Below are 26351 nucleotides of genomic sequence, written 5' to 3'. Positions count from 1 at the left end.
GTTTCCAGTTGGGAAGAATTAGCGTCTTTTTTTAGATAGATTAAAATCAGCCCTGTTAGCTTTAGGTTTGAAATGCGGTGTACATTGGAATCGTGCACAAAGACTGTTTTCAACAAAAGCAAAAAGTCTTTTGATTCTAATTTATTAGCTAATAAACAACAAGGAAACGAGCAATCCAAAGATAATGAGCGACAAAAAGAATAGCGTTTTTGGAGGCACAAATATATAGATTTTCTGATATTTTAAGCGAGCAAAGAAAGCTACAAAGGAGAATGTACAAAGAAAACAAGCACGTACCGAAGGTGAACGTGATGATAGCGATGTTGAAGCAAGCGCCAGTGAATCAGATGAAGATGATACTGATGATGTACCGCATAATCCCAAAAAGCTACCACTCGAATGGGACGGCAAACCAATTCCATACCTTAGACGGCTGCACGGCTTGAATATAAGCTACAATATGAAATATGTGGAAACTTTACTTACAAAGGTTTGTAAATTTCAAACATATTTTTCAATACCCAAAGCTTTCCAAAGGCATTTTGCAGAATGGCGTCACGCCTACGGCATGCGTTGTCTAGGAATCCCCACACCGCCCATTTTGCAAATGTGACCCAAATCGAAGACGCTCTAGCGCTGTGGGAGAACTGAAAAATCAAAAGCAAGGTGAAAGATGGCACCCGGAACAAGACGAAGAATTTGAGGACTCACTTGGAAATGTTGTGAACAGGGAAACGTACGAGGACTTGAAGCGGCAAGGTTTATTGTAATGGATACAATAAGTTTTGTAATATGATTTTTAAAACAAGAATACAGATAAGTTTTAGCCAAAAAAGTCTTGTAATTTTTTTTAAATACATTATATAAAATATTTGTACACACATTTGTTTTTATTATGTATAAACTTACTTATAAAAACTTGTTAATAATCTTTAACAATTATAATAATCATCACATTCTCATTAGTTGAAACTGACGACAGCAATATTAAAATTGATTGAGCATACATTTATATCAGAAATTTTCTTTTACTGGTCAATTTTGCCCCATAAAATAGCATTGTCATGGCAATGCTACCTTATTACTTATTGTTGGCAGTGAAAATTGCGAAAATGTCTACTTGCCGTTTATCAGGCGAGTTTTACGTATAAAGGGGGCGCCCATTATCACGTGATCGATTTTTTAAGGATTTTTGAACCCCAGAAAACCTTCCATCAAACACTTACATGTATTTTTAGTTACAAGAAAAAACTAATATTTTTTGATTTTTTTTAAAAGTTTGGATTTTTTTTTAAAATCAGGTAAAAAATAAATACACGTGATATCTTATTATACCCCTTTCCCCTTCGTGATATTTCTTGATTTTTTGTCAAACCCCATCTCCCCCCTAAAACTTTACGTGATCAATGGACGCCCCTAAACAAGCAAGAAAAAATCTTATAAAAACTGCACCATTTAGAATTCTGTTTTGTTATATTTATTATTATTTGCCACTTACTGTTTTTATTCTATTTTATTGTTTTTCTAGTATTATTTTTGTTATTCAATAATTTTATTTATTAATTTTATTATCATCATTATTTGCTTCTATTTATATTTAAATCATCATAATACGCATATCATTTTGATGAAAATACACCTAAATCTGTTTTTACACGGTAGATTGGTTCCAGAAGAAGCCGTGTAAAAAAAACGTGTAAAAAAAGACATTGATCTTATACAAAAATGGGTGATTTGTTCCTAATCTTTAGAGATACCTATTAAAATTAGTGAAAAACAAGAATTCATGTTTATTTTATTAATCTTCTTAAGCTAGTGTTCGCAAACTATCGATACTATCGATGGTTTCAGACTTTAATACAATACTTTTTTGTGATATGAACATACTTCGCAAAAATTAAATTTGACAAAATAAATTTAAGTACATAAATTTCAAATCGTGCTAAATGGAATAAAATCGTGTAAAAAAATTAAAAATATCAATTTTCAAACCGTGTAAAAACAGACTTAGGTGTACTATCCTTTATCTTGTACTCTATTTTATTTATATTTATGTTATTATTCACATATGCTACTAGATGTTATATTATGTAGCAGTTATTACAGGTATTGTAATTTAAAAAAAAAAATAGAATTCTGTTATAACATTATTCCTTGCTTGTTTATATGTAAAATACGCCTGATCGCACAGCAAAGTGATAGACATTTTCATAATTTTCAATACCAAGAACAAGCATAAGATAGCGTTGCTATGACAACGCTATTTTATTAGGCAGAATTGCTCCCTTAATATCATGACGAAATTTTTACTCCACAGTATAGAACATTTATTTATATTATAATTTTATAAATATTCCTGTGCATGCACTGTGCCAGCCTTTAAATATTTTATATACAATTGTATAAAACAATTTTTAGCGATTTCTTAAATTTATTTGTTAGTATTTTGGTTGTTTGAGGTTTTGAAGGCAAGAATGCGTTATTGAACTTATTTTCACATTCAATAAACATTTTATGAACCAAATTGTGTGTGTATATATATATATATATATATATATATATATATATATATATCTTATATATAAAAATGGAACTCTCTTTCAAATGTCCGAATAAAACTCGAAAACGGCTGAATCGATTTGGCCAGTCTTAGTCTTGAAAAATTCGTGCCAATCCAGAGAATGTCCAAAAGGTGAAAATTATTTCAAATCCGCGTAGAAACTTTACATTTATAATTTGAAAATTTTTGTTGAAGCGTAATGTAAATAAAACAATCGACGGTGGCTAATACTTGAAATGTCAAACGTTTTTGACAGATGATGTTCGATTATGTTTAATAGGATGTTTTACGTGAATATTATTTAATTATGATTAAATTGTAGCAAGTAGTTTTTGTTTGTAGTTTTATTTTCATACAAAAATGTTAGTAAACGGGCCGCAAGTGCTACTAGAAACTCAAAATATCAACTTTTTTGAAATGTTAATATGAAAATGCACTTTTTGGCATATTTTTCTCAAACACGATGCTCTGAAAGATCTCATTTGTATCATTATATACTCATTGGTATTTATAAAACATTTTCTAGGTTATATTATTTTTATTTATGTTATTTAAATTCCGAACCTCAATTTGGTATCGATCAAAGGGACATTTTGTCGAATAACATTTTCCCAGTTATAATTTCCCAGAATTTATCGAAGAATAGATAGTAGTATATGAAGGACCGGGTTTAAAAAGTTCCACCACCGATGTGTCAAAAATCAGTAAACTTAAGCATTGTTTAACAACAATATTTGAAAGTAGAGGAAAAAAGATGTATAACCTGCTATAACCTTGAATTGAAAACGGTAATCTTTTAAAATGGGTGAAATAAAACGGTAATCTTTGAAAATCTATAATATAAGTATTTTCTTCTGTTGGTAGTTTTTTAGTATCAGTTAAAAATGTAATTATTTTGTAAAATACCTTTAAAATTATAATAAGGCTTTAAACCTTTTTGCCACCTTCCCGTTTCAAGTTACCTCGCCTATAGGGTAAAAAGGTTTAGATAACAAATTTTTGAAAGACATCAAAAAAGCACATTTCTACAATGATGAAGTAGAAGACAGAGTTTACTAAACGTAGTCAGATAATTGTTTGTTTGATATGTGTTATTTGTTGTGATATAATTGTTATGGTTTTCACAATATAGTTTATATTTGCTCAACGTCAAATTGGATCTTTGTGTCTCGACCTGCTCTACAAATATACTTTTTATTAATTCACTACAATTCATCGAATGTTACTTGAAACATTTTAAAAAGCAGGTTAAAGAAGAAATACTTAATTCATTTTCTATCTCTCCTCGCAAAAATTTGAATATTTTGTATAAGCTGAGTAGTATTATTTACAATTATACACAAAATCCAGAACCCAAAAAAATCTGAAAAACTTGAAACGTAATCAACAAGTCAAAAGACCAAAAAAGACTTGTATAAATTATACTATGTTTTCTATAGAAAGTGAATAAAACTTCCAGTTTGATTGTACTGACAAAATATAGACAAACTATAGTGGGGTTTATTGTTTTTATAATACTTATAAGATAAAATTAAAACACGTTTCCGGACTGGTGCATGTCAGATTGAATTTTACGGTTTATTAAAATTGCATGGAAAGCTTACAAAAGTGTACAGATAATTAAATAATTGCTTACAAAAAACCATACATAATCGAGACTCTAATGTGCGTTTGTGGAATCAAAAAAATGTCTTACATTTCAATCAAGATATAGAAGCGAATATGGAATCGGACAGTAAACCATCAGAAATCCCAAAACTACGAAGGACCGTTATTGGATCCAGCAAATACAGCAAGATACCTCGCGAAGAAGGTCGGACCAATATGTTTACATCGGAAAAGGTCTCGCTGCGTTCAACTTCATCAGTTTCTGACTCAAGACAGGAAGTAATATCATCTAGTTATAGTGCATCTACAAGCCTCACTCAACCACATTCTGATGTCAAGAAACCTCCTAATTCATGGCAAGTAGTGAATTTCAAAAAAGAAAAACTTCATTTGAACCATTAGGAATAGATGTCAAAATTCAAAACAGATTTTCGGCCCTTTCAACAATAGAAACAGCTAATGATGACATCTCAGTTAAACCGGCTCCAGTCAGTAAGCCCCCTCCAATATTTATTTACGGAGTTGACGATATTAATGTTATGTCTAATCAATTAAATGAAATAATTCCGCACGATCAATATTTCCTGAGAAGTTTAGCTAACAATACATTTAAAATTCTATGTAATTCTGTCGACCATTTTCGAACTTTATCCAGACATCTAAAAGAAACTAAATGCCGTATATCGTACATATCAATTGAAAGAAGAGAGGCTTATAGGGTTGTTCTTAGAAATGTACACTTTTCAACAAGCACAGATGCAATTAAATTAGAACTATTAAAACAGGGTCATGTCGTACGTAATATCCTAAATATTAGACATAGAATAACAAAAGAACCTCTTAATATGTTTTTTGTTGATCTGGAACCAAATAGAAATAACAAAAATATTTATAACATTTATAAATTATTCAACTGCATAATACGCGTCGAACCACCGAGAAAGTCCAACAACATTATACAATGCACTCGCTGTCAACTCTTTAACCACACCAAAAAATACTGCAATAGACCATTTGCTTGCCTAAAATGCGGAGACAATCATAATACTAATGCTTGTACCAAAGATCCGAATGCTCCGGCATGTTGTTATTTTTGCGACGGTGCTCATCCAGCTAATTATCGCGGTTGCTCATACTTCCAAAAAATTAAAGAACAAAGAAACAAAACTCCAGTAAATCAATCAGTCATAAATCCAAATCCAAATAACCAAAATTTTAAAAATTCTAATAATTCTAATTCTAATAATAAAATAAACAACATTTCTCCGGCCTTAAATCCAACAATTCAAAATTCATCCTATGCAGACATTGCAAAAAACAATTACTCTGCTTCTTCTAATCATTCACCTTCAAATCCCGATTCTGATTCTCTAGCAACACTTATTTTAGAATTTAAAAATATCTTCAATCAGCTTTTGCAACAGAACACCATAATAATAAATATGTTATCCACGTTAGTCAACAACAAAAGCAATGGCAAAAATAATTAAATTGCTGAATGGAATGCCAACGGTTTAATACCTCACAAAAATGAAGTAGAATGTTTTTTAAAGTTAAACTTAATAGATATCTTATTAATCTCAGAAACTCACTTCACTGAAAAAAACTACTTTAAAATTTATAACTACACTACTTATAATTCAAATCACCCAAGTGGCAGGGCTCGCGGCGGTTCGGCTATATTAATCAAAAATAATATAAAGCATTTTGTTCTACCAAATATTTCTGATGATTTTCTACAAGCAACTCAAATTTCTGTTGAAACAAATTTATATAATTTTTGTGTTTCTGCTGTTTATTGTCCACCAAGATTCAAAATTTCTTGTGCTCAGTTTTCTTCTTTTTTCTCTCTCAATTAGGTAATAAATTTATCATTGGTGGTGACTAGTGATGTGCCAAGTCGAATCAAGTGATTCGAATCATTCGAATCAAGCCTTTAACGACTTGATTCGAATCAGATTTTACTTGATTCGAATCAACTCGTATCAAGCCGCGAAATATTTACTGTGTACATGTATGAACACAAATTTTCATAAATATAAAAAAAAGTTTTAATTTAATTCAATATTATAATATAAATAATAATAATAATAAATATAAAAATAATAATAATAAATATAAAAAATAAATCTTGAATTAAATCATGCGAGTCACCCGCCTTTAATACGCTTAAATGTATCACCCGACTCCAATTTATATAACTTTAACCGCATTCAAGTCGATATGAGTTCCTATGACTCAAACCGACTTATCCCGACTTCAAGTCGTTATGAATTGATTCGAGTTCCTATGACTCAAACCGACTTATCCCGACTTCAAGTCGTTATGAATTGATTCGAGTTCCTACGACTCAAACCGACTTATCCCGACTTCAAGTCGTTATGAATTGATTCGAGTTCCTATGACTCAAACCGACTCATCCCGACTTCAAGTCGGTATGAATTTATCCGAGTTCCTCAAACTGAATCATTCCGGCTTGAGTTCGAAACATGTGGCCGTGTTTTAGCGTATCGACTTATGGAGATGCAGTGCGTATGGGTCTTGAGTGTTTGTTTATTTTTGACTAAGCGCTGAGAGCAAATTTGTTCATGAAATATCAAAAACTCATTTAGATAATAAATACGCGATTTAGATTTTAATTATTATCAAAATAAACTACACAACGAGTTTTATACACATACAAAATTATTATATTTTAATTATGCAAGTAATGGCAAATTCACACAAATGAAATAATATCAATCTTTACAGTAGTGCAGCGATTTCCAACCTGTGGGGCGCGCCCCCCTGGTGGGGCGCGGTGCCGTCCCAGGGGGGGCGCGAAGCTCTTTCAAAAATATGGTTGTTAAATGCTGAGTAAGTGTCAAAAACAAATCAGCAAAATGTATGCAAGTTATCTACAATTTTCGCTGCAATTTTGTCAGGACAAATGTAAAAGCATGAATATACTATACTTTTGGTGCATTCAAAATATTTCGTTTTTGCGTTTGTAGTTGAGTGAGCTGTAGGCCTATAAACAAAAGATAAACACTCGGATCATATCGAATATTCACGTGCTTACTCGAGACTAACTTAAGTAAATAAACAAATGCATCCTTTTTATTCTGTTATCTATAAATCGAATTAGTTCATTAGTTGTGCTGGAGATACACGCGTTGATATATAGAAAAAATAATTTCTAAATTATAATTGAGTTAAAATTTATAGCTTTAGTTTTAGCACATTATTAGCCAGGAATTATTGTGAAAAGTAGTGAAAAAGTGATTTTCTTTGATTTGTTATAAAAACCGTTTGTAATGGATAAATACGTGACTGGGTTGAAAAGAAAATTTAATGAAGCAGAAGAAGAGGGTGGTGAAAATAATGGAAATGTTTCTTCACAAAATAGTAAAACTAAACATAGAAAATATGATCCAATGTACTTATCATTGGGATTTACGTATAAGATCATTAATGGTCAAGAACGACCAATGTGTTTGCTGTGTATGAATACTTTGGCCTCAGATAGCATGAAACCAAGTAAATTAAAACGACATCTGGAAAAAGTGCACGCCGATCATGTTGGCAAAACAAAAGAATTTTTCCAAAGAAAATTAGATAACTTAAATAAACAGAAAGAATCGTTTTCAAAAGCTTTGTCTGTATCACAAAGAGCGTTACTTGCGTCATACAAAGTTTCGTATAGAATTGCTAAATGCAAAAAACCCCATTCAATAGGAGAAACTTTAGTGCTACCAGCAGCTATTGACATAATAGCTACGATGTTTGGTGAATCATATGCTGATCAAATTAAAAGCATTCCGCTGGCAGATAATACGGTGGGAAGACGGATATCAGATATATCTGATGATCTTTGCGATCAGTTGATAGAAAAAATTAAATTATCTTCTTTCGCGTTGCAAGTAGATGAGGCTACCGATGTTGCTAAGGATGCACACTTAATAACATATATAAGATATGTTATGGAAAATGATATTAGAGAAGAGTTGTTATTCTGTAAGACAATTGAAGGCAAAGCTACGGCGAGTGAAATTTTTAATATGATTGATAACTTTTTTTTTGAAAATGGTATTTTATGGGAGAACTGTGTTGGACTGTGCACTGATGGAGCTCCATCTATGGCAGGAAAAAATGCTGGTCTGCAGGCCCTAGTTCGAAAAGTGGCTCCTCGTGCAGTTTGGACGCATTGTATGATTCATAGGCAATCTCTTGTTGCAAGAAATATGGGTGAAGAATTACTTGAAGTATTTGAAATTATAATAAAAGTTGTTAATTTTATCAAAAATAGTCCATTAAGAGAAAGGCTTTTTGGAAAATTGTGTGATGACATGGGCTCAGAATACAAAGCACTACTTTATTATTGTGAAGCACGTTGGCTTTCTCGTGCTAAAGTACTTCAAAGGGTGTTTGAGCTCAAAAAAGAAATTGCCATTTTTCTTGCTGATAATAAAAGAGATGAAGCAGACATATTTTATGACACGAAGTTTCTCGCAAAATTTGCGTATCTAGTTGACATCTTTAAAAGACTAAGTGATTTAAATAAATCAATGCAAGGAACTCAAATTCATGCTTTTGTTCAAAAGGACAAGATTACGGCGTTTATGAAAAAAATAGAGCTGTGGATAGCTAGTATGAAAAGTAATAACTTTGATATGTTTCCTTCTTTTAAAACTACATGTGTTAATGATGATGAAATAGAAGCAAGTAAAGATCTTATTATCAATCATATGACTAGTTTAAGGAACCAATTTGCGCATTACTTCAAAGATCTAGATATGTTCAAATACGAATGGATTAGAAATCCATTTGTTATTGATAAATATGATAATTTTGGACTTCCAACGGCAGAGCAGGAAATGATAATTGATTTATCTAGTGATAGCACATTGAAGCAGATGTTTCAGGACGAAAAGAATATTGTTAAGTTTTGGTTACAAGTAAAGGACGATTTTCCAACTTTGACAAATAAAGCCTTAGAAATTTTATTACCATTTGTGACATCCTACTTATGTGAAACTGGTTTTTCTGCAGTAGCAGTATTAAAAACAAAGTACCGATCTCGTTTAGTGATAGAAAAGGAACTGAGAACAGCGATTTCTACAATGGAGCCGCGGTTTGAGAAAATTTGTGCTGAAAAACAAGCTCAACCGTCGCATTAATTTTTTAATATTGTGTGAAATATTATATCATTTGTTTTTATTAAATTTAAAATTATTTTTTTCCTATAATCCATAGTTATGTTTGTATGTATATTTTTGTATGTATTTTTGTATGTATATTTTGTATGTTTATTTTTGTATGTATGTATATTGTGCATTATTTGGTACGAGATTAATAAATCATAATTTCAATTAAGTATATTTAAATTAAATTGTTAAAAAATTTAGGGGGGGGCGCAATATTTTTTTCTTTCAAAAGGGGGGCGCAAGGAAAAAAAGGTTGGAAACCGCTGCAGTAGTGGATTGAATTTTAAGTCATTCGTAAGACGTTAGATTCAGCCCCTGTTTAGATTAGATCTAAACAATTAATAATATACACATGCATTCGTTCAACGTAAGATTAGAATATTGTTTTATATGCTTTAGTGATAGAGAAGTGTTTGGTTATATTTTACTGTACATTCACTTGAAAGATTAGTTATATTTGTAGCTAGTTTATTATTATATATATAATATAAATGTATTCATCTCTGCACTTTTTGGAATTAATTGCTTACTAAATTAATTATTTCACTTATAAAATAATTAAAATGATATTTCTTCCCTTAAATTATAATTGTTCATATATGAACATGATTCGAATTGATTCGAATCATGATTCGAATCAGGTTTTTTTCTGATTCGAATCACTCGAATCAGGAAATTTTCGAGTCGGCACATCACTAGTGGTGACTTTAATTGTAAACATATTGCCTGGGGTTCTAGACTGACTACAGCCAAAGGAAAGATTCTTCATGCAGCCATAGGGCAAAATAACCTCTCTTTTATTTCAACTTGCAGTCCAACTTATTGGCCTTCTGACCCTACTAAAGTTCCAGACCTTTTAGATTTTTTTATTGTGAAAGGTATTGATCTTTCAAATCTCAATATTGAATCTGGTTACGATCTCTCTTCAGATCATTCTCCAATACTTGTGACGTTTAGCACATTTCCTACTCCAGTTATCAACAATCATATTCTACACAACAATCTTTCTAACTGGATTCAATTCAAATCCATACTTGATTCAAAATTATTTGCAAAATCTAGGCCTACAAGCGTTATTGATATAGAAAATAATATAGATTATTTTTCTGAGATTGTACGTGAAACAACCAAGCAGATCACCCCGAACATTAATCCAAGAAATGATAATCTAATAATTCCGCAAGAGATTAAGAAGCTAATTGCAGAGAAACGAAGAGCAAGACGTACCTGGCAACATTCTCATCTACCAACGGATAAGACATCGCTTAATCATCTCAATAACACGCTGAGGAAAAAATGAAAGAATGGAAGAATTGTACATTCAGGTCGTATATATTGCAGCTAAATAGGTACGATAATTCTAAGCTAAATGGAAACCAATCAGAAACAAAAGTAAACCCCTACAACAAAACCCTCCTCTGAAAATAACCAACCAAAACGGATTCATTTGGGCCAAAAGCAACGAAGAAAAAGCGGAGGCATTTGCTGATCATCTAAGTAGCATTTTTAGCGCTCGAAATATTTCCCAGAATAATTGAATTAATAATTTCGTAAATCAACCCATACATTCTACACCGTTAGGACATTTTTCACCAAATGATGTCTTATGTGAAATAAAAGGATATAAAAATAGATCTTCGCCGGTATGGATAAAATTACTCCAAAGATGTTAAAAGAATTGCCTACAAAAGGTATTTTATATATAACAAATATTTTCAACGCCATACTTCAATACAATTATTGGCCCACAGCGTGGAAGACTGCAGAAATTATTATGATCGCTAAACCAAACAAAAACCATCACACTGCTAGTTCATACCGTCCTATCAGTCTTTTATCGATATTATCGAAAATTTTAGAAAGACTTTTGTTGCAGAGATTGTCAGAAGATCATCCGAATGATAGTTGGATTCCTCACCATCAGTTTGGCTTCAGAAAAAATCACTCTACAATTCAACAATGCAACAGAACGGTGTCTCGTATTCTTGAAGCCATGAATAGAAAGGAACACAGTGTAGCCGTATTCTTAGATGTCAGTCAGGCTTTTGATAAGGTTTGGCACTCAGGACTCCTATATAAAATCAAAACAACTTTTCCAAACTACTTCAATATCTTAAGCTCATATTTGCTTAATAGAAAATTTAGAATCAAAATTAAAGATGTGACTTCGAGCATCAGAAATATAGAATGCGGGGTACCACAGGGCAGTGTGCTAAGCCCTGTACTTTATCTTCTTTTCACAAACGATATGCCCACAGATCTTCTAACCATATGCACTTACGCCGATGACATAGCAATTTTTTCATGCAATTCCGATATTAGAACAGCAACTTTCAGTTACAAAATATTTATCTAGTCTCGAAAAATGGTTTTTAGATTGGAATATCAAAATCAATATCGAAAAATCTCAGCACATAATTGTTTCTCTAAAACATCACAACAGTCCACCTATCATCATGAACAATTCAATAATTCCACTATGCAATTCTGTTAAATATTTAGGCATGCACATTGATTCGAAATTGACATGGAGAACGCACATTGAATATAAAAAGAAACAAATCCAACTGAAAATAAAAGATTTTTACTGGCTTTTTGGGAGGAAATCTGAAATCTCTCTCGATAACAAGGTACTTTTGTATAAAACAATCATAGTGCCTATTTGGACTTATGGAATCGAACTATGGGGTTGCTCATGCAAATCTAACATAAACATCATTCAAAGGTGCCAGAATAAAATTCTGCGTATCCTTACTAATGCGCCTTGGTATATTTCGAATTTTTGCCTACATAAGGATTTGAAAATCTCAACAGTCAACGAAATGATCAAGATTAGAAGTTCATCTTTCAACAATAAATTAATCCAGCATACAAATCCTACAATTCAAGCGATTCACAGACCGATAAGAAGATTGAGCAAGAAATGGCCCTCCGATCTACCAAACACCTAGTCCAATGTCTGCACGCGTCCTGACGTAGTACGCGGCATACATCATCACGTCATCTTTCATTTATGTTATTATTTTTGTATTACTGTTTTAATTTAATTTTTATTTCAACTTTTTTCATTTTATATTCAATGTATTGCATTTTTTGTTTTTTTTTGTATTTTTTTTTGCTCATATCAATTTTGTAAATAAGACATTATAGTCTTGATTAACAAAAATAAATTGTAAAAAAAAAAAAAAAAAAAAAAAATGTTCGTAAATAATTTTCTCGTCAGCAAAGTTTATTTTATTCGTTGATAAATTGCTCGTCAGTAGAGTCCTTTTTTATCTTCCAGGTTGATAGATAATTTTGTCAATAGAGTTCCTTTTTATTTTTTTTATAGATAGTTTGCTCGTCAATAGAGTCCATTTTCCATATTTTACGTTGATAATTAATTTGCTCGCCAGTAGAGTCCTTTTTATCTTTTAGGTTGATAAATTATTTGCTCGTCAGTAGAGTTCCTTTTAATTATATGAGTTTCTAATTGAATTGATTGTCATTAGAGTCCCTTTTAATTTTACAGGTTTTTTATTAACTTGCTCGTCAGTAGAGTCCCTTTTAATCTTATATGTTTCTAATTAATTTGCTCGTCAGTAGAGTCCTTTTTTATCTTATATGTTTCTAATTAATTTGCTCGTCAGTAGAGTCCCTTTTTATCTTATATATTTCTAATTAATTTGCTTGTCAGTAAAGTCCTCTTTTGACCTTCAATGAATGAAAGAACAGACCTTCAATTTTGATGATTAATTTGTTTATCAGTACATTTCTATTTTTGAAATTCAAGTCCAAATTTACTTTGCTCGTCAGTAGAGTCCCTTTTAATTATGAGTTTCTAGTTAATTTGCGTGTCAGTAGAGTCCTTTTTTTCCTTATATGAGTTTCTAATTAATTTGCTTGTCAGTTAAACCCATTATTACTTTGTTTGTCAGTAGAGTCCCTTTTAATCTTATATGTTTTTAATATAAGATAATCTTATAATATAATCTTATATGTTTCTATTCTATCGAGTAGAGCCCTCTTTTGACTTTGTTAATTAATTTGCTCGTCAGTAGAGTCCTTTTTTATCTTCAACTTTGCTAAATAATTTGCTCATCAGTGCAGTCCTTTTTTTAATATTCAAGTCAAATTTTACTTTGTTGTCGACAGAGTCCTCTTTTGACCTTCAACTTTGCTAATAAATTTGCTTGTAAGTAGAGTCCACTTTTTATCTTGGTTGTTTTATGCTGCCTCTCGCAGTTTCCTGTTTTTTTTTTAAACTACTCATGAATGGATTGGATTTCGTTCTAAGATAACTTGAGTCATCAATATCAATAGAACAAGATTTAATACTGAATTTTGTGAGCTGTCACTCATAAAATTAAGAAAAGGACTATACTGACAAGCAAGTTCAATAGCCGCGTAAAAAATAAAAAAAGGATTTTACTGACGAGCAAATTAATAGATGTTATATTTAAAGAATTAGATAATATCAAAAGGACCATGAAAAAATTATTTATAAACTCTAAGTTTAAGAATTGGGTAATAGAGCTTTTGTGCTTCGACTTTCCAGTCCCTGACTATCAAACTAGTCGTGTATAGTCATCAATAAATGAAAAAAAAAATTGCCAGTTCTCGAAAGTTGAGTTTCAGTCTACTTCAAAATAGCAATTGAAAATAGACTAGTCCTCCGAGCATATGAGAAAATTATTCTGTATATCTCTTCATATATTTGCTATATACATACATATATGTATATATCAATTTTTCATCCCTCTAACCGTCGTCGAATAGGGGTTGAAATGTCAAATGGGGTAGAGCTTTTGTGTTGTGTTGCGAATAGACAGAACTCGTTCTACTTATTATATAATACAATGAATAAGAGAAGTGGTAAGTAAGTGGTACAAATTCATCACTAAATAGTTGACACTTGAAAACATTTCTGGTAGAAACCCAATCAGTTGTTAATAACATTAATTTGTATTTCAAAAGCGATTTTGAAGTATACCAGTTGCTGTATGGCAAGATGATATTAGAGGAAATTTTAGATTATTTAGTTCTAAACAATTTTGTCTAAAACATTATTTGTATTAATCAAATGGTTTAGGAGTTATAAGAGATTTAATAAACAAATGCACAAGCGAGTCGAGTCGATGTTCAATCGAAGGTGCTTTATACTATATACAGTACAGTGGGTCAAAATGTTCCAAAAAGTGAAAATGCATGTTCGGTATCAAATGAAAGGTCTCGTCGAGTACTTTACGAATATCATAGTTACAAACCCTAAAAACCAATAGGGTTCCGTACCCTATAATTTTTCTTAAATTTAACTTAATACCCGAATTTGTTGCAATATTAAAGTATACCGAATTGTCGTACAGCATTATAGTGTTCGACAATATTTTAGATCATTTAATTTTGAACAAATTTGCCTAATTCATCATTCATATTGAACAAATGGTTCAAGAGTTATAAGAGGTTTAAGAAATAAATGCACAAGCGAGTCGAGTCGATGTCGATTCGTATTTCTCCGTACTATATATACTATACTATATATAGTACAGTGGGTCAAAAAGTCTTCATATGGTGAAAATACATGTGGGGTATCAAATGAAAGGTCTCGACGAGCACATTACGAATATCATACTTATTAATCTTAAAAATCATTTGGGTTCCGTACCCTTTACACTTCAGTATAGCCTAAGAGTAAAATTCTATTTAATTTACAATTGCATATATATATATATATATATATATATATATATATACAATTGTACAAATTTCATCCTGTGCATAGTGAGTTAGAAAATAATTTTTTCCCGAGACAATTGCGGAAAAATCAACTCTATGCATTTAAAGTGCATCTTCATCTAAACACGTTTCGCAATTTTGCGCATTTTATAAAATTTGCATACACACTATGCTCTAAGACGATTGTATTATATGAATGCATTTGGCACGGAGACAAAATAAAAAAAAACAACTCCGAATTTTAATTTTGATTGAGTTTTATTTTTTGAACCGAGTCGAACGCCCGCAGGTTATTTATATGGAAATTGATGAAAATTTGTTCTAATGGATTTTTATTATAAAACCATTTGATAAACGCTTAATCCGATTTATATGTATGTATATATATCTTCTATATATATAAAAATAAGTCGGGTTTTCCTTCCTGACGAAATAACTCCAGAACGCACGAACCGATTTTGACAATTTTGCATTCGTTGGAAAGGTCTCGGGCTCCGCAAGGTTCATAGCTAAGAAAATTAGTGGTGCATGGCATCGTGCCCAAATGCAAATTGCTGAAACTTCACGCACCGTAATTAAAAATTTGAATAATGACATTAGTGAGAATTATCAGAATTATGCTTGGTTAAGTCAACGGCAATTCTTGCCGCAAAGAATAATGATGTACACGCACTGAATTTTACCATACAATCAAAAATTGCTGGCGATTTGGTGACATACCAATGATTCTGACTGGTCTTCCGTTGGACTTCAAACGATTGCAATTTCCAGTTGGCCTTGCGTTCGCAATAACAAGTCGCAAGGCCAATCGCTTAGTGTTTGCAGGATAAATTTCAAATAGATTATTTAGAAAATCATTGTTTTTCACATGGGCAGTTATACGTTGCCTGTTCACGAGTTGGAAAACCATCCGCTTTGTTTGTGTTAACGTCAGACCAAAAAACAAAAAATGTGGTTTACCAAAGAGCACTTCAATGAATCGGATAATTTGCGGATTCACTTTCATTTACTTAGAGAAGTTCAACAAAAAAACACTTCATTTTTGTAATCGAAATAAATTCAATACTGTTGTATAATAAAATCAAATTTTTCCTTTTCAAATATAAAACAAACAAAAAATTTCTTTATCTTTCTCACGAAACCATCTGGTGGCGAAACGGAGTTCGTCGGGTTTGCTAGTATTCATATATATATATATATATATATATATATACAAAGAGATTATCCACACTGACCGCACTTATTAAAATATATTAGCATAAAATAATTGATTTGAAATTGTGTTGCCAAATAGCCATTAATACGTGTGTGTATTTATATATACATGTGTGTATAGGTTAATCAAAGATAGATTGATTCGTAACCGCCGAAAATTAATTTTCAATTTAATGAAAATCTGTATTCACTTCAGTAATTGTATTCATGAAAGCAATTTGTTCGTAATAAGCGCAATTAGCTTATATTGACGTCCAAGTGGCGATTCAGATTCCTGTAATTTATTTATTCATTCATTTATTTATTTATTTTAAATATATAGCCCACAGATTTCTTCCAAGAGGACTCAAAAATACAATTATTTTACATAATGAATAACAATTAAAATATATACAAAATTACAATATATAGTTATTAACATAAAATGCTTAACATAAAATTAGATATAATGCAGAATGTAACAATATTATTTATTTACAGAATTAGATAAAATAATGAGATATTTGAAAAGAAAATAAACATAACATAATTGGTGGACTTGTATCATTGTCCTGTGGTACTCCTGTTTGCTATCTTACTTTTTTTTATTTTTATAGAAGTAATAAATCTGAGTGTCGAATATTTCATTAGACAATGCAAAATTTGTTTTGACCCCATTTTTAGAGTATACCGAGTTGTTGTAGGATGTTGTTATGTTAGACAATATTTTATATTTTTTAATTTTGAACAAATATGCCGAATACATGATTTAAATTAGTCGATTGGTTCAAACGTTACAAGAGATACAATACATAAATGCACCCGTGCTGATTGCATCGTACTGTATATAGTACAGCGGGTCAAAAGGCCCAAAATGACGTCATATGGTAATAATGCATGTGGGGTATCAAATGAAAGGTCTCGATGGGCACTTTACGTATATCATATTTAAGGACCCTAAAAAACGATATGGTTCCGTACCCTTCATATTTAATTAGAAAGTATGACATTTTTTTTTTTTTGCAAAATTAAAGTATATCGAGTTACCCCAGACAATAATGATGTTAGACAGTATTATAGATTATTTAAGTTTGAAGATCTAATAAATAAATGCACAAGCGAGTCGAGTCGATGCCGATTCGAATTGTTTCGTACTATATACAGTACAGTGGGTCAAAATGTTCCAAAAAGTAAAAATGCATGTTGGGTATCAAATGAAAGGTCTCGACGAGTATTTTACGAATATCATACTTATATACCATAAAAACCAAACGGGTTCAGTACTCTCACAATTAACCAGAATGAAGCTGTCATTATTCATTTAGTTGCTGTATTAAATTATACTAAGTTACTATATTGTACTATAATGTTAGACAATAATTTAGATAATTCAATTTTGAACATATTTTCCGAATACAACATCCAAATCAATTTAATAGTTTGAAAGTTACAGGAGATATAACAAATAATTGCACAAACGAGTCGACTCGATGTCAATTCGAATCCCTTCGTACTATATACAGTACGGTGGGTCAAAATGTTCCAAAATGTAAAAATGCATGTTGGGTATCAAATGAAAGGTCTCGACAAGCACTTTACGAATATCATACTAACATATATTAAAAATCTTTGCTTGTCAGTAGAGTCCTTTTTGATTTTTGTCTTTTGTTACATATTAATTGTAATATTACACTTTGTAATTTTTTTTATTTCAGGCATTAATAAATTTAATATCAAATCTTACAGTGGATACAAATTGATTCTGTTTATTGATAAAGTCTTATTTTGTTTTAAAACAATGAAATAACTATTTTGTTGTTAAGCAATAATTATAATATAATTTTCAATATTAACATTTTTTTTATTTGATTTTTGTACAATAATAAATTAATAATATTATTTTTTGTTGTAGAAGAGAGATAATTGTGCTCAACAGTATAGTATCTTATTTAAATTCACGTCTAGATTTATTTCGGTTGTCAGGTGTCTTGTAGATTATTTAATTTTATACATATTCTCTGAATACTTTATTCATATTATTCGACTAGTTTAAAAGTTACAAGAGATATAACAAATAAATGCACAAACGAGTCGAGTCGATGTCGATTCGAATTGTTTTGTTGTACTATACACAGTACAGTGGGTCAAAATGTTCCAAATAGTAAAAATGCATGTTGAGTATCAAATGAAAGGTCTCAATGAGCACTTTACGAATATAATAGTAATTGACTCCTAAAATCAATAGGGTTCCGTACCCTTAACAATTAACTATAAACTAAAACAAATTCCAAATTTTAAGGGCTATTTTAAAGAATACCAAGTTACTGTATGATGTTATGATAATATACAATATTCTAGATTATTTAATTTTGAACAATTTTGCCAAACACAGCATCCATATTAAACGAATGCTTTTAAAGTTATAAGAGTTTTAAGAAATAAATGCACGAACGAGTCGAGTCGATGTCCAATCGAAGTTGCTTCGTATTCAGTAGCGTAACTAGACCCTGCGGGGCTCAAGACGAAGTCTTCCGATGGGGCCCTGTAGTGGTACAAAAATTTTAATTTATCTAATTTTGTTTAAACGTTAATAGTCATTTACACGCTTTTTACTGTAATTAATTTTATTGATTAAGTAGTAACATTTGATCTTTATGAAAATTTATGATTTAAACAATACCCGTGATTGAAAACAGTATTGAAAAGTATTCATTTTCTTGGAAATCCAATTCGTTTCAATACCTTTTGAATTTTTTTTAACCAAGATGAAGACATTTGTCATCTAGCTCCTTCTTGAAGAAACAATAGTTAACTCTGCACCGATTCAAAATCAAATGAAAATGAAATGTTAACTTTAATAAGCTATTTAGTAAATAAAATCTTTTCTTACTGCTTTCAGTTGCGTAAAAGTGTCTATTCCGAAGAATTTCCTATTCCGCCTTTGAAATTTGATCGAAAACTATATTTTCCTGGCAAATGGTTCAGAATCTGAATGAACGTTTTTTTATGGTACTAATCTATTAACTAATGATTTTAAAATTTGTTTTGTCTGAATTTTTAATATGTTTTTTTTTTTAAACCAGTGGATATATTCTAAAACGAATAAATATCATTTTGTTTAGAACTTAGTTGAAATTAGGCTTGCAACAAATAGTATAATCAGCAATATACCGATCATAATAAATAAAATTAAGAAAGAGTCTTGTCGGAGTCCACATGTCAGAAGTATAATCTGCTTCTGAAGGTAAACTTTAAATTTTCAAAATCAAAAATAATGTTTGTATTTTCTGCGATAAAAAACCTAAGGTAGCTCTTTATTTAGTAATGGCTTAGATTGAATATAATAAATAACTTTATTGTATATACATACAACTCATGCACGTAGCCGTTAAATGATTAATATTAAATGACATTTATATAACAATAATGTATTCTTTGAATATTGAGCAGGAGCGTTGCTACCGCCTTATCAGCCGTATTAAAAATACGGGCCTCCGGGCCAGGGGTACCAAAGAGCGTAAGCTGAAATTGATGAAAAATCTAAAGCAAATCAATGATTTATAAAAAATTAAATAACTTGGACGTAGTTATCGAGCGGTATTGAACTTCAACTTGTAAGCTAATGCTTTAAGAGAATTTATTTCTGCTGCAATATATTTAAAAAAGAATTTAAAACTTTGTATGTACTCCACGAATTCGATGATATTCCAAATTAAAACTGAAAAAAAATACGTAATAACTTTAGGACAGAAATGTTTACTAGACCAGTCTCTATATTGTTCCTAGAGACAGAAACTTTAGAAAATCTAAAGATCACTTAGTAATTCAAAAATATAAAATATAAGTTCCAAATGAAATGAAATTTATGTACAAAGTAAGAGTGTATTTCTGAGTCCGCGGTTTTTTGGGCCGGGGCCCCCTTAGGCCGGGGGCCCGTGGTATTTTGCCACCCACGCCACCCTATAGTTACGCCACTGTTCGTATTATATACAGTACAGTGGGTCAAAATGTTCCAAAAAGTAAAAATGCATGTTGGGTATCAAATGAAAAGTCTCGACGAGCACTTTACAAAATTCATACTTATAGACATTAAAAACCAATAAGTTTTCGGAACTTTTACAATTAACTAGAAACTAAAACAAGTTTCAAATTTCAAGCGCTATTTTAAAGAATATCAAGTAACTGTAGGATGTTATAATATTAGACAATATTCTAGATTATTCAATTTTATGTAATTTTGCCGAATACATCAACAATATTGAACGAATGGTTTTGAAGTTACAAGATATTTAACAATTAAATGCGCAAGCGAGTCGAGTTGATATCGATTCGAATGATTTCGTACTGTATACAGTACAGTGGGTCAAATTGTTCCAAAAAGTAAAAATGCATGTAGGGTATCAAATGAAAGGTCTCGACGAGCACTTTACAAATATCATAGTTAAAGACCTTAAGAACCAATAAGGTTCCGTACCTTTTAATTTTTCCTTAAATCAAATGAATATTTTTCTTTACTTTGCAATAATACAATATCAAGTAAATTTAAATTTGAGCTAATTGAAAATTTAAAATTTAGCTGCATAATCCTTAAAACCAGGCATAATTGGCTTCAATATTTAAAAATTGTCAAAATGACAATTGAATATTCAATAATTGTCAAAATAACACATTTTTTTTTTAACAGGAAAAATTTAATGGAAAACTTAAATATTTCATAATATTAAACTTGTGCTTTCGTATTCTGAAAATTAACCACAAATCTAGTTTTTGGAGAACAAATGTCTTGAATTAAAAAAAAACTGGGTTAGACTATCATTGCATTAATAATCAATAATTAACTATTACTTAAGTAATAGAAAGAACTCTAATATAAGTGTATTATTAATAAAAATTAATATATTATCAACTACAATATATTATACACTTTGACTTTTATGTTATTTCTAAATTTATATCTGTCTAAATCAGTGGTGTAAAATTATTCGAATAGAAGAATATTCGATTTTGCAAACTGAATAATAAATTTTTATGACGACTCGCGAACACTTGTCGGCGAATAAAACTAGTTTTCCGCTTTTCTTACTCGGGAAATAAATAAATCGACGAGGAAAACGATTTTCTTGGGAAAATATTGAAATATTGACATTTGTATATATATATATATATATATATATATATCTTCTTATATATAAAAATGGAGCTCTCTTTCAAATGTCCGAATAAAACTCGAAAACGGCTGAATCGATTTGGCCAGTCTTAGTCTTGAAAAATTCGTGCCAATCCAGAGAAAGTCCAAAAGGTGAGAAATTATTTCAAATCCGCGTAGAAACTTTACATTTTTAATTTGAAAATTTTTGTTGAAGCGTAATTTGAATAAAACAATGGACGGTGGCAATTACATGAAATGTCAAACGCTTTTGACAGATGATGTTCAATTACGTTTAATAGGATGTTTTACGCGAATATTATTTAATTATGATAAATTTGTAGTAAGTAGTTTTGTTTGTAGTTTTATTTATATACAAAAACGTTAGTAAACGGGTCGCAAGTGTTACTAGAGACTCAAAATATCAACTTTTTTGAAATGAAAATGCACTTTTTGGCATATTTTTTTCAAACACGGTGCTCTGAAAGATCTCATTTGTATAATTATATACTCATTTTCTAGGTTATATTATTTTTTATTTATGTTATTTAAATTGAGAACCTAAATTTGGTATCGATCAAATGGACATTTTGTCGAATAACATTTTTCCAGTTATAATTTCCCAGAATTTATCGCAGAATAGATAGTAATATATAAAGGTCCGGGATTAAAAAGGGCCATCACCTATGTGCCAAAAATCAGTAAAGTTAAGCATTGTTTAACAACAATATTTGAAAGTAGAGGAAAAAAGATGTATAGCCAGCTACAAACTTGATTTGAAAACGATAATCTTTGAAATGGGGGAGATAAACGGTAATCTTTGAAAATCCATAATAAAAGTATTTTCTTCCGTTGGTAGTTTTAGCATTAGTTAAAAATGTAATCATTTTGTAAAATACCTTTAAAATTATAATAAGGCTTTAAACCTTTTGCCACCTGCCCGTTACAAGTCACCCCGCATATAGGATAAAAAGGTCTTGGTAACAAATTTTTGAAAGACGTCAAAAAAGCACATTTCTACAATGATGAAGTAGAAGTCAGTTTACTGAACGTAGTCAGATAATTGTTCGTTTGATATGTGTTATTTGTTGTGATATAATTGTTATGGTTTTCACAATATAGTTTATATTTGCTCAAAGTCAAATTGGACCTTTGTGCCTCGCCCTGCTCTACATATATACTTTTTATTAAATTTACTTTAATTCATCGAATGTAACTTGAAACTTTTTAAAAAGTAGGTCAAAGAAGAAATACTTAATACATTTTTTATCTCTCCTCGCAACAATTTGAAAATTTTGTATAAGCTCAGTAGTATTATTTACAATTATACAAAAAATCCAGAATCCAAAAAGAATCTGAAAAACTTGAAACGTAATTAAGCCGAAAGACCAAAAAAGACACGGATTGGATTATACGATGTTTTTTATGGATTATACGATGTTTTATATATTCTTATATATATATATATATATATATATATATATATATATATAAAACTTGCAGTTTGATTGTATTGACAAAATATAGACAAACTAATGGGGTTTATCGTTTTTATAATACCTAATTGTATACGGCATTCAAACAACACATCCTTATGCACTTAAAGTATTAATATTTTTGATTCTCTAGAAATGGTTTAGAATATACCTTATTTAGCAAAACAACGTTTGCCGGGTCAGCTAGTATATATATATATATATTACAAGAAAAACCGCGCGTTTCCTAAGAAAATATCTTGAACTCTATAATAAAATCGACGTGGAAAATTATTCTAAAACGTTTCGGAGAAATTATTATATAACATCAATTTTGCACCCCAATACATTGTTTTACAGCCAAATTGCTGCAAAAAACGTTTTATTTATAAATATATAAATTAATTTAAACAATCATTTACACTCAAAAAAAAATTAAACATTAAGTTTACATATTAGACATAAACTTTTTCATTCGTGCTTTATCAGAGAGTTTATTAAGTTTGGAGCCAACTTTTTATATGATTTTGTACAAACATTCATAATTGTAAAAATGCCAAACATTAGGCTATTTCATATATTTTCCGATGCCTTCAAAAAAAATTAGCAGCTTAGACCAAAATTTTTGGCAGTTGCACAAATTATCAAACTTTGTCTTGGGTGCTTTTTTTGTATCAACACCTCAGCATTTAGGTTTGTGGCCAATTTTTTTAACATTTTGTATGAACATTAAAAGTTTTAATTAAGCTCGATTTTAGGTTAATTAATACACTCTTACATGCCTTCAAAAAGGTCAAGAGGTTTAGACAAAAATGTTTGGCAATTTAATAAAAATGCAATATTATTTTGGGTACTTTTTTGCTTTATCCATGAGTTTATTAATTTTTGACTCATATTCTGGTGTGATTTTGTATAAACTTGGGCAATTGTGAAAATGCCAAGAATTAGACAATTTTATACATTTTCAGATGCCTTCAAAAAAAATTAGTAGTTTAGACCAAAATTTTTGGCAGTTACACAAAATTTCAAATTTTGTCTTGGTTGCTTTTTTGTATTGGCACTTCAGCATTTAGGTTTGTGGTCAATTTTTTGAAGATTTTGTATGAACATTAACATTTATAATTATACTCGATTTTAGGTAAATTTATATACATTTATATGCCATTAAAAAATTTAGTGGTCTAGATGAAAATTTTTAACAATTTAATAAAAATGCAACTTTGTCTTGGGTACTTTTTTTGTACTTTTCTTGCTTTATCCATGAGTTTATTAATGTTGGACTCAAATTTCGGTATGATTTTGTATAAACATTAACAATTCTAAAAATGCCAAATTTTTGATAAATGTAAATACTTTCAGTTTACGTTAAAAAAATTATTGCTTTAGACTAAAATTTTTGGAATTTTCATAAAGTTTGAAACTTTGTCCTGGGTACTTTTGTTGTATTGGCACCTTAGCATTGAGATTTGAGGTCAATTTTTTAAAGATTTTGTATGAAAACTGAAAATTTTAATTATACCAAATTTAGATAAATTAATATACTTTCAGATGCGCTTCAAAAAAATTAGTGGTTTGCACGAAGAATTTTGGTAAATGCAGCAAAACCCTGGACTGTGTACTTTTTGTGTATTGGCGCTTCAGGCAGTTTTCTCAGGTAGGAAATCAAAATTTGTTATGATTTTGTATAAACATTGACAAGAATAAACACGCAAAGAAATCGAAAAATTTATATACTTTTGTTTGGCGTTGAAAAAAATCGAGGGTTTAGACGAAAATTTTTGGCAATTTAAAAAAAAATCGACATGTTGGCCTTGAGTACTTTTTTGTATGTACTGGCGTCTCTGTCAATTTAGGGTTGGAGGTTAAAATTTGTTGTAAGTTTGTATGAACATTATTGATTGTGCAAGTGCTAAAATTTAGATAAATTTACATACTTTCATTTTAAAAAAATCAGTAATTTTGACCAAAATTTTTGGCAAATGCAAAAAATTTTAAACCATGTTTTGGTTGTTTTTTTGTACTTATTGTTTTTGGGATTACTAAGTTTGGAGTCAAATTTGAGTATAATTTTGTATTAGCATTAACAATTATAAATATGTCAAAATTTAGATAAATATTTATATAATTTCAATTGCCAATAAACAATATTAATAGTTAGGACGAAAATTTTTGGCAATTTCAACTTTTTCTTGGGTACTTTTTGCTTTATCTAAGGATTTGATAATTTTGAAGCCAAATTCTTGTTGTTTTTGTATGAACATTCCCAATTATAAGTATACTAAAATTTTAAAAAACAATTAGACTTTCAAATACCTTCAAAAAAAATGTGTTTTGGACAAAAAATTTGGGCAATTGCAAAAAATTTGGGCACTTGCAAAAAATTTAAGACTTTGTTTTGGATACTTTCCTCTTACTTTATCCAAGAGTTTACTACAGTTGATATTTTTTATATAATTTTGTATGAACATTAACAAATATAAATATACCACAATTTAGATGAATTTGTAGGCTTTTATATGCATTTAAAAAAAATTAGTGGTTTGAACAAAAATTTCTGGCATTTGCACACAGATCAAAACTTTGCTTTAACTTTTCTTGTACTGATATCTCACCCTTGAGTTTCGGAGCCATTTTTTTTTTAAATTTTGTATGAACATTAACAAATATAAAAATAACAAAATTTAGACTAATTTATGAAGATTCAGGGGCTTTCAAAAAATTTACTAGTTTGGACCAACATTTTTGGTAATTGCGTAAAACTTGAATCATTGTATCAAATACATGTATCGAACTTCACCCAATCGATTGAGTTTAGGATCTTTTTGTACGAACATTGAGTAAACTAAATAAGTGAAAATTTAGATGAATTTATAAACATTTAGGTCACGTAACAAAATTTTCAAGGCTGTGAACAAAATTTTCGACAAATGTTAAAAGATTAAAAATTTGTACCTCATACCGTAAATGTTTAGTACGTGTATTTGTTGTATCAAATACATACATCGAACTTCGCCCAATCGATTGAGTTTAGGACCAAATTTTTGTACAATTTTGTATGAACATTGAGTAATCTAAAAACTAGAATTTTTAGATGAATCTATCATCATTTAGATAACGTAACAAAATTTTCAAAGTTGTGAACAAAATTTTCGACAAATTTTAAAATATTAAAAATTTGTACCTCATACCGTACATGTATTTGTTGTATCAAATACATGCATCGAACTTCTCTCCAACAATTGAGTTTAGGATAAAATTTTTGCACAATTTTGTATGAACATGGAGTAAACTAAATAATTGAAAATTTAGAGGAATTTATAAACATTTAGATCACGTAACAAAAGTTTCAGGGTTGTGAATAAAATTTTTGACAAATGTTAAAAAATTAAAAATTTGTACCTCATACCGTAAATGTTTAGTACATGTATTTGTTGTATCAAATACATACATCGAACTTCACCCAATCG

At 30.0% G+C, this 26351-nt stretch overlaps 2 protein-coding genes and 1 pseudogene across 2 annotated transcripts in view; all 3 read left to right on the top strand.

Moving 5' to 3' along the window:
- LOC113388526 overlaps positions 1–770 on the top strand; it is a 24405-nt pseudogene extending 23635 nt beyond the window's left edge.
- LOC113387933 (E3 ubiquitin-protein ligase Mdm2-like) overlaps positions 1–26351 on the top strand; it is a 342821-nt gene that overhangs the window by 82350 nt on the left and 234120 nt on the right. The gene's annotated exons all lie outside the window — the stretch shown is intronic.
- LOC113388525 (zinc finger BED domain-containing protein 5-like) overlaps positions 7465–26351 on the top strand; it is an 82496-nt gene continuing 63609 nt past the window's right edge. Inside the window, exons 1-2 of the mRNA XM_026625898.1 lie at positions 7465–8872; positions 9017–9281. Of these exons, the coding sequence (XP_026481683.1) occupies positions 7465–8872; positions 9017–9281 (1673 nt within the window). The remainder of the gene's footprint in view (positions 8873–9016; positions 9282–26351) is intronic.

The sequence above is a fragment of the Ctenocephalides felis genome, unplaced genomic scaffold, assembly GCF_003426905.1.
Source record: "Ctenocephalides felis isolate EL2017-DRISC unplaced genomic scaffold, ASM342690v1 CF-g0.4_SCAFFOLD_03572, whole genome shotgun sequence".
NCBI lineage: Eukaryota > Metazoa > Arthropoda > Insecta > Siphonaptera > Pulicidae > Ctenocephalides > Ctenocephalides felis.
The sequence above is the reverse complement of the archived record's forward strand: the minus strand, read 5'-3'. Positions and strand labels throughout refer to the sequence as shown.